Here is a 9,233-nt window from a genome sequence, read left to right on the forward strand (position 1 = left end):
CCCCAGCCCTCCTCCCTCTACGCCCGCCCCAGCCTCCTCACCATGGAGCGCGACCGCGCCGCGCGCCGCGCCGACGTCGACGCCTTCCTCGTCTCCCTCGGCGTCGACCCGGGCGAGCTCGCCGGCCTCGAGCTCCCCGTCACCGTCGACGTCATGCGGGAGCGCGTCGAGTTCCTCCGCTCCCTCGGCCTCGGCCCCGACGACCTCGCCGCCTACCCGCTCGCCCTCGGCTGCAGCGTCCGCAAGAACATGGTCCCCGTCCTCGACTACCTCGGCAAGATCGGCGTCCGCCGCGACGAGCTCCCGCACCTGCTCCGCCGCTACCCGCAGGTGCTCCACGCCAGCATCGTCGTCGACCTGGCGCCCGTCGTCAAGTACCTCCAGGGGATGGACGTCAAGCCCGGCGACGTGCCGCGCGTGCTCGAGCGCTACCCGGAGCTCCTCGGCTTCAAGCTCGAGGGCACCATGAGCACCTCCGTCGCCTACCTCGTCGGCATCGGCGTCGCCAGGCGGCAGATCGGCGGCGTCATCACGCGCTTCCCTGAGGTGCTGGGCATGCGGGTGGGGAAGATCATTAAGCCTTTCGTCGAACACCTTCAAGGCATTGGCCTGCAGAGGCTAGCCGTTGCAAGAATGATCGAGAAGAAGCCGTATGTCCTCGGGTTTGGGTTGGAGGAAAGGGTCAAGCCTAACATTGAGGCGCTTCTGGAGTTTGGGGTCAGGAAGGAGGCGCTGGCATCCATTGTGATACAGTACCCTGATGTTCTTGGGGTTGAGCTGCGAGAGAAGCTTGTTGAGCAGCAGAGCTTGTTTGAGTCCAGCATTTTGGTCAGCGGTGATGATTTCGGAAGAGTCGTCGAGAGGATGCCACAAGCTATTAGCCTTGGGCGAGCTGCGGTTCTAAAGCATGTCAACTTCCTCACAGGCTGTGGCTTCTTGCTGTCTCAGGTGAGCAAGATGGTCGTGGGGTGCCCCCAATTGCTCGCACTGAACATGGATATAATGAAGATGAACTTCGAGTACTTTAAGAATGAAATGGAGAGGGATTTGGAGGAGCTGGTTGAGTTCCCGGCGTTCTTTACATATGGCCTTGAATCCACTATAAGATATCGGCATGAGATTGTGGCTAAGAAGGGGTTCACATGCTCTCTCGCATGGCTGCTCAACTGCTCTGATGCGAAATTCGACGAGCGTATGAAGTATGACACAATTGGAGTTGAAGAAATGGAGGATGATAATTCCTTTGACAAAGATAGGTTTGTGGAGCAAGTACAAGATGAGGATGATGAGGATATGGAAGTGGATAGCGATTATGACGAGACCGATGATGAGTTCATCGAATAATCCCCTTCCCAGTTCGTAGTATCTACTCCCTCCATTCGGAATTACTTGTCTCGGATATGGATGTATCTAGAACTAAAATACGTCTAGATACATCTATTTCTGCGACAAGTAATTCCGAACGGAGGGAGTAGTATCAACTGTTAGCTGACAAACTTGCATTTACGTCTGTAGCTTGATGCTCTGTTGTATATGATGCAGTAGTGATCACTAGATTGTCATTTTTGAAGGATGTGCTTGATAAACCAAATTGTAGCTTAGAGTTCCAATATATTCAGATATTTCACACATTGCTTGTTTAACAGGGAAGTGATGCAGCATCCATCCTTGTTACTGGCACATTTTGCAGCTATCTCATGTGTATGCGTAGATGTAGAAAGCTGAGCAAACAGTGAACAAATTCCGATGTTACAAGCCCAGTTTTTTCAGACAGAAGTGCATCAGATATGATCCTCCTCTTAATGCCACTTGTTTTTGGTCTGCCAATCTATATTCATGCATTTTGATGTACTGGATTACGACTGTGCAATGGGGAGATATGTTGTCACCAGGATTTGACTATGTTGTGTGTGGATCGATAGAGATTTCAAATACAACATGTGGCTTTGGAAATTCCAAAGTTTATACTAGGATTTGCATAAGTTGTCTCAAGTTGAACACAAAAGTTGCGGACCCCCTTTCAGTATGCCTGGAGAGAAAAACACCACTACTCCAGTTTCCAGATGGTGGATACTCCAGTCCAGAGTTACTGGTCAGTCTGCCTGCGCCGCTTGGTTTGGAATTTGGGCCTCCTTTGATTCATAGGATTTGCATAGGAATTTTACAGGATTGACACCCTCTAGAAGTTTTCCTTTACGTGCTGTTTGATTCACTGGATTGCATTCCTCAGGAACCAATCCTATAGAAACTTCTTAGTTCATTTTCACAGGAAAACAAGCATGAGGTTGGACTTCATGGAAAAAATCCTCTGTTTTGCTACCTGACGTAGGATTTCAGTTGACAGTACATCATGTTCCTGTATGTTTCCTATTCCTACACTTCTCAAACCCTGTGAATCAAAGGAGCCCTTGGTATGTTTCCATCACAAAACTGGAATCCTCTGCCTGGAACGCACGCAAAGAATTTTATTGGAAACACTTCAGTTCCAGTAGCCACCCCATCTGGAGAAATTGCTGCCAAGTGCCAACCGAACAGAGCTGGCCCGTTCTACAGAAACCTTATCAGAAATCACGACCAGAAAACGAACGGGGATCCCTTCCCCCCTTGCGCCACAGCTGCCTGAAAAGGAGAAAGGGAAATGGGCGGAGTCCAGCATCTGCTCAAGCTGAGGATGGCGTCCCCCCACGCCCACCCGGCCACGCAGCCCCTCTCCGCGCTCCCGTCCCTCCTCCTCGCCCGCTCCTCCTCCGCCGCCGCGTCGTCCGCCCGCCCCGCCGCCTCCCTCTCCCTCCCCCTCTCGTGCTCGCGGGCGCGGGCCTACTGCCCAGCCGGACGGCGGTTGCCGGGCGCCGTGGTGGCGATGTCGTCGTCGGCGCCCGCGCCGGGGCCCGTGCAGAAGTCGGAGGAGGAGTGGGAGGCCGTCCTCACGCCGGAGCAGTTCCGCATCCTCCGCCGCAAGGGCACCGAGTAAGAACAGCAGCAGCACATGCTTCATCTTTTCTCGGGCTTGTTATCTGCTTTCCTCATGGAATTAATTACTATGTGGGTTCGTCTGCGCTTTTACCATACAAAGAATATGATGGTATCTACCATCGCTTTCTGTCCCGATCAACAAACAATGCTCCATTTTCATTGTAAATTTACACATCAATTCGTCAGTGTGATCAACTGCGAATCAGTATGTACTGAACCGTACTTGAACATGTCTAGCTAACCTGGGTTGCCACCAGTACTGGCATGCACACTACTACTGTACAAGTCCTACTCCTATCCTAGTTGCAATGCATCGATGATTTAACAGGTCACAAACGTTGAGTCCTCCTTTGGTTCACAAGAAAAATCTGTAGGAATTCCTATAGGAAATTTTCCTTTAGAGCCCTTTGGTTTGTGGGAATGGATTCATATTCCTATGTAGGATTGGTTCCTATCCTTCACATTTCAAAGGAGAAAAAAACATTAGCTCAGACCTACTGGAAACATTCCATTCCTATGAATCAAATGACATCACATTTGCTATAGAACTGAGAGTCCTATGATATTCCTATCCTATGAACCAAAGGAGGCCTGGCTGGTTTGCAAAAACTTCTGAAGCAGTTAGGAAAGCAAGAGTCAAGAAAATAGGCATCCATTTTATCTGATACAAGTTTGTCCTGTTCCTATCCTGCATAGCAATTGCAACTTGGCTCACAAGATTGTCCGAGTCATGCAGTGTGCTTTGTTATTGAAACATGACTGCCAGATTGGTGTCTTTAGAATCTAGATACACCCTTTTCATGAATATTAAGCCCATGTACTACCGCAATACATACCGATGGTTGTTCACAAGATTAAGTCGTGTACTATGTTTTCTTATTGAAACAGGACAACATGACTGCAAGATTGGTGTCTCTACTATTTAGACCCTTTTTCCAGTCTTTAGTATGTACCTTCCTACTGCGCATGTTTTTATTAATCAGTTAATGAAGCATTATACTCCAACATGACATTGGGAACAACCACATAACAAGGGTGTGTAAAGTTATTATAGTGAAATTAATTACCATAGTGTATTGTGTGTTACCACTTCCCGAGGCTAGGCTTATTCCAAAACCACAACCAAATTCCAGGAAACCAATTTGAGAGCGAACTAGAAATTTCTTTTCCACAAAGTTGGAGAACCGCTTGCACAAATGACTGTATGGATCCAAAATAGCAAGTAAAAAGGTTGTTTTGACAAAAAAAATCAGGACACAAATGCTACCCAACAAAAAATATACTTGGTATTTTAAGTTTGCTGTCAAGATCTCAATAGAAACTACAAAATATTTTTTTTCTAATAACATTCTAGTCTACAATAGCAGCAGCCAGATTTCATTATTATGTATTGTACTTTTCTTAACAGATCTGTTTATGTATTGCCGACACGGTCTAGTATAGCAAGTTAAATTTTTACCTGTTCTTGAAGCAGGGACAGGTTCATTAGGTGAACTATCAGAATATCTAGTAATTTACAATATGAAGCTTGAGAAATATGGATAGGTGCTTTATCACAAATCAATTATTACTTCACATTGTTTTTGTATATCTGTTGATTAATCTGGAAACTGCAATTCAACCAAATACATACATAAGTTTGGTTTGATACTGGAATGGCATGTGAGCTGACTGTATCTAGTCCATATCCTACATCCACTCCAGCATTTTGTGCTGCCCTATATACTGGCCTATGGTTCCGTTTTGAAAAAAAATACTTGTCTATGCTATGGTTCCGTTTCGAAAAAAAATACTTGTCTATGCCATCTTACATATGGTAGTCTGTTAAACTAACAATAGCGTAATTGTGAAAAAAAAGAGCTTACGTATGATAAATTTTCATTTGACTATATTTGTTTCAGGTATCCTGGAACAGGTGAATATGACAAGTTCTTCAGTGAGGGTATTTACGGATGTGCTGGCTGCGGAACCCCCTTGTACAAATCATCTACGAAGTTCAACTCAGGGTGTGGTTGGCCAGCATTCTATGAAGGATTTCCTGGAGCCATAAAACGGACAGTACGATTCTCTCATACATTCCCAGTGGTTTGACTAGGAACCGATGCCTTTCTTCTCCTCTATGCATTCCATGCCCTGATGCTGACGGCGGTGACATTTCATCGTTTAATACTCTAGGCGGATCCTGATGGGAGGCGAGTTGAGATCACATGTGCTGCTTGTGATGGGCATCTGGGGCATGTGTTCAAAGGGGAGGGGTTCAACACGCCGACTGATGAGCGACACTGCGTCAACAGTATCTCACTCAAGTTCGTTCCGGCCTCTGAAGAGGCTAGTTGACTGAGCTGATGAACATCTATATGAGAAATGGAAACAAAATCTTTTGTGCAACCATCATAGTGACTGCTGGATGTCAGAACTCAGTACTTTTGACAATAATGCAAGCCCCAAGTACCGATGCTCGCTGCTAATTTTGGCAGTATATACTGTTACATGTGTAAATTCTAGGTTTTGTTTTCCCTGTGGAAATTAATAGTGAGATGTACATTTAAAAATAAAGCCGCCTGAAGAATGCAGCTCACGTTGTTTCCCTTTGTGCCCAACATAATATCTTAGTGATTATCCGCAATACACCAGTTCCTGTGCAGCAATAATACTTTGATTGGCAATTAATAGTCTGTTTGGCAAATATGTCAAAACTGCCGACATTTATTAGAAATGACAAGTAATATTTGAAACATCCAATCTAGTGTAGTGGTTGTTGCAAATAAAAGCAATCTGATCGTCCACGTCTCGGTCGAAGCACACTACAATTTGTGATGTTGCAAATATTCTGCATCAACAGCTGAGAAATGGACACGTTGCGCTTTTGTCTTCACGAAGATGATACGAGTGAGATGCCTTCAGCATGCAGCCTGATGATATGAAAGCAAATATGTAGGTTCAGTTTGATGCCAACTGCAAAAGCAATAGCATAATATTTGGAAACAAAGTGCACTACTAGGTTTCATAAGCTTTAATCATTAGTATATGTAGTTATGTACTATGCTTATGTACCTGTACGAAGGCACATGAAAGTATTTCATGTTTTCTGATTTTTGTTTCTGCTCGCCTCACATGCTTTCAAGGCTTGTACATCTGCATTTGACCGGAGGTGACAAAAAGGCTGGTTAGATCATCTAAGAATTTGAAGTGATGACAACTTCAGTTTATGAATGTTATTTAGTGTACAAGACAACAGAAAATATGTATGAATATAACCATCAAAGCGGGAACCTCCCTCTCTTCTTCCTTAAAAAAAAGCTACATTTGTTCATTTATTTGAGCACCACATAAGGTACCTGAAATCGCAACATCTACATTTGTTAATTTATTTGAGCACCTCATAAGGTACCTGAAATTGCAACATCTCCCCTTGGGTTACCCCTTGAGTGAACATCTCCTTATGGCAACAAATCTCCCATAAACAATAAAACCACATGTGGCTGCAAGTTATTGTTACTAGTACCATTTCTATATAATCCCAAACATGATATGAGATGGGTTCTAAATTTAATCTTAATGCCTGATGCTGACGAACATGGGAGAAAGCCTCAGGCATGATCAACTTCTTTTAAAAATTCAATGTAGGATGCCACACGTTATTGTCAAGCACAAACATGATGAATTTCAGCACATGTAGTCATATAACTGGCACCACACATGCCAGAAGATATACTGACCAGACGTCGTTACCTCATGATTTATCTTGGATGGTTCTGGTTCTGGGTAGCATTTCAGCATTTCTTTTTTTGAAAAGTGTTCAGCATTTGGTATGCTAGCACTGGCTATAACAACGCTAAACTGGGCAATGTGATAGAGCAAGGGAAGGTACCAACATCTCTTCTATCCCATATAGCACTGCTTCTCTTCTAGATAGAATTTTATAAAATGAGGAATTATAAGGATTTCTGAATCCACATCTGTACTACTTAAATCCTTTACAGTTTTTGCTTCAAAGGCAGTTCAACCTGAATCTCGAACGTATAACACTTAAACAGGTCCAGGTTTTGCTTAATTCCAAAACATTGAACAACAAAGTTAGCCCCAAAAGCAGGGTGGGTTACCACCTCGGTAAGCCGCAACGGAATTGGCATCTACGAGGAAGAAAAAGCGAGGGGAAAATCTGCGGCGATGCTTACGTGCTTGGCAGGCCTTCCAGTTGCGGTCGGACTCGGAGAGGCAGTCCTGCAAACGAGCCAAGGGAAGAGCGGAATCAAAGGTTTGATGGAGCAAAGAAGAGATTCGCGTGCAGCAGCAGAGGTCAGGAACAGGGGGAGAAGGCGAGGGGGGCTCAGGGCGGTGCCTGGAGGGAGAGGTAGAGGGCGGCGCACTCGTTGAGCTGCTTCACGCTCTCGTCGTCCTCGTCCGCGTCCATCACGTGGAGGGGGGCCGGCGGCGCAGCAGGAGGAGGTGGTGGTGGCGGTGGCGCCGCCGCCGCCGCTTCCCTGGCGTTGCTCGAGGAAGAACCCATTCGAACCAGGTTTCGGCAGTTGGTTTGGTGGCACCTTCGACCAGTCGCCTCGTGAATTCGGTCGGTCGGCTTCGAGTCTCCGGTTCACGGCAAAGGGCAACTCTGTTTGCTTGTTCGGCTTCCGTTGCCTCGAAAGCGTAAACATTGTTTGATTTGTGCAATGAAAGAATACGCTTCCGTAGATTCCTCTACACGCACCTAAAAAATATACTTTCTTTCTTTTTTTGCGGTTGAAAAAAACCTTGATTATAACATATAAACGCAACACGTACACGCTGCACACATACTCACATGTACTCACACATGGCCTACCAATAACCTGAAGATTCGATGAAAAAGAAAACCCCTGAAGATTCCCGCAAAAAAAAAACCCTGAAGACTTTATTCAATTTAAATATAAATACAATGGTATTGGTATGATATCTCACTTCCACATAAGCCTAATTACTGCCATATTGTCCTGACTTTTGAGTGTCGTGGCTTAAAAATGATCTACTTGACCTATTGAAAGTGGGATAGCTCTACTCTATAAGATTATCTTGCCTCTTCTTAGGAGAAAATAAGAATTGAATTGAGAACCGAATGTGTGGCATCAACCCTCATATGTGGTTACGAGCATTTTTTGTGCATATACTAAGTTTTTCCAACCCTAGCCGCTGCCTCGGGCCCCCTCCTTTTCTCCTGTCCGGCGGCCTTGTTGACGGTAAGAGGAGTTGGAACCCGCCTATCTCATTTGTCTTTCTCTTAGGTTCTATTCCCTGGCGGTGTCGACGAGGTGGTGACAACAATGTCATGTTTGAATAAGGTCTCTCTGATCTCTCCCTACCTCGACGATATCTGATCCGATGCCGATGAAGGGTTTGTGAGAGATTGTGTCATCATATCTGTTAGTTCTTCTCGGATCTTGGCAGTTGGTGTGTCTACCAAGGAGAGCAATTGGTTGGCTACTGGTGCGATGCCTTCAACATCTTCTTCCGTGTTGTTCTGCGGCATGGTCAGATTTCTTCAACTCTCTGGCCGGTGGTGATGGATTGCATGCCTGTACTACACGGGTTGATGCTCCAACCGATGCTTCTTCAGCGACTTCTAGATCTCGTTGCAAGTAGCGAGTGGCTATTGTAGTATTTAAAGCCTGGTATGGCGAGGGTGTTTGTAGGTGTCTCTTTCCTTTACTGTTGGTTCAGTCTGATTTTTTAATCTCTGGCGAGCGGCAATCAATCGGCAGAAGAAGAAGACTAGTATGATTTTTGTTGTAATATTTTTACTGATCATTTTGTGTCATGTTTCTCTCTGGATAGCTACTTTTGCATTGCTTCTTTCTTTTAGAAAGGGGTAGTTCTCATGTAGGTTGTTTTTATAAAAGTCCCTCTCATTATTGAACTTCAGTTAGAGTTACATCATCTAGTAAGTGAGGAATGAGGTCAACAGGAGGCTCATCAAGGAAGGAATTACAACAGTGGCCCTTGGCTCTACGCTAGCTCATGAGCAACCTCATTTCATTCTCTAAAGCAAAGCACAAAATTAGTGTTAGGGAAGTCACAAGCTAGATGGTAGCAATCATCAACAATCGCAGCTGCAGGTCCCATTGATCTTCCTCCATCATTCATTGAGTTTCTCAGAAGCTTGTTACAGCTGGCACATGAGCAAGTATTAAGCCGTGTCGAAGAGCAATTGCTTAAGGTGATAGAACGTCATAGCACATCTCAATCTTTGAGTTGCCTGCACAGATAAATTCCACATCTCGTAGGAC

General features: G+C 45.3%; 3 protein-coding genes across 4 annotated transcripts in view; 2 read left to right on the forward strand and 1 right to left on the reverse strand.

The window, feature by feature from the left end:
* The window catches only part of LOC119353708 (transcription termination factor MTERF4, chloroplastic-like), a 98,510-nt gene extending 96,741 nt beyond the window's left edge, over positions 1-1,769 (forward strand). The window contains exon 3 of the mRNA XM_037620363.1: positions 7-1,769. Within this exon, the coding sequence (XP_037476260.1) occupies positions 7-1,344 (1,338 nt within the window). The 3' untranslated portion in view covers positions 1,345-1,769. The remainder of the gene's footprint in view (positions 1-6) is intronic.
* Positions 1,770-2,561: 792 nt separating this feature from the next.
* On the forward strand, positions 2,562-5,601 carry LOC119278755 (peptide methionine sulfoxide reductase B5-like). 2 transcript variants are annotated; one of them, XM_037560102.1, is made up of 3 exons: positions 2,562-2,967; positions 4,875-5,058; positions 5,149-5,601. In XM_037560102.1, the coding sequence occupies exons 1-3, from the start codon at positions 2,639-2,641 to the stop codon at positions 5,308-5,310; spliced, it is 675 nt and encodes a 224-aa protein (XP_037415999.1). In that variant the 5' UTR covers positions 2,562-2,638; the 3' UTR covers positions 5,311-5,601. The 2 variants fall into 2 exon arrangements, with proteins under 2 accessions (XP_037415999.1, XP_037416006.1); XM_037560109.1 differs by having other exon boundaries at positions 2,579-2,967; positions 4,875-5,031.
* A 10-nt stretch (positions 5,602-5,611) lies between these two features.
* Positions 5,612-7,552, reverse strand: LOC119278767. Its single transcript, XM_037560120.1, has 4 exons — positions 7,316-7,552; positions 7,152-7,197; positions 6,028-6,108; positions 5,612-5,885 (listed from the first exon to the last, which is right to left on the reverse strand). Exons 1-3 carry the CDS (start codon positions 7,481-7,483, stop codon positions 6,053-6,055), a joined length of 270 nt encoding a protein of 89 aa, XP_037416017.1. The 5' UTR covers positions 7,484-7,552; the 3' UTR covers positions 5,612-5,885; positions 6,028-6,052.
* Positions 7,553-9,233: the final 1,681 nt, after the last annotated feature.

The sequence above is a fragment of the Triticum dicoccoides genome, chromosome 1A (assembly GCF_002162155.2).
Source record: "Triticum dicoccoides isolate Atlit2015 ecotype Zavitan chromosome 1A, WEW_v2.0, whole genome shotgun sequence".
NCBI classification, from domain to species: Eukaryota; Viridiplantae; Streptophyta; class Magnoliopsida; order Poales; family Poaceae; genus Triticum; species Triticum dicoccoides.

Bases quoted from the DNA above. Each gene is read 5' to 3' on its own strand.
- LOC119278767 (XM_037560120.1), bottom strand. From the start codon at position 7,483: ATGGGTTCTTCCTCGAGCAACGCCAGGGAAGCGGCGGCGGCGGCGCCA. The intron at 7,198-7,315 runs GCACCGCCCTGA...GCTCGTTTGCAG, and splicing joins CCCTCTACCTCTCCCTCCAG to GACTGCCTCTCCGAGTCCGA. The intron at 6,109-7,151 runs GTAAGCATCGCC...GGTCAAATGCAG, and splicing joins CTGGAAGGCCTGCCAAGCAC to ATGTACAAGCCTTGAAAGCA.
- LOC119278755 (XM_037560102.1), top strand. From the start codon at position 2,639: ATGGGCGGAGTCCAGCATCTGCTCAAGCTGAGGATGGCGTCCCCCCAC. The intron at 2,968-4,874 runs GTAAGAACAGCA...TATTTGTTTCAG, and splicing joins CTCCGCCGCAAGGGCACCGA to GTATCCTGGAACAGGTGAAT. The intron at 5,059-5,148 runs GTTTGACTAGGA...TTAATACTCTAG, and splicing joins TCTCTCATACATTCCCAGTG to GCGGATCCTGATGGGAGGCG.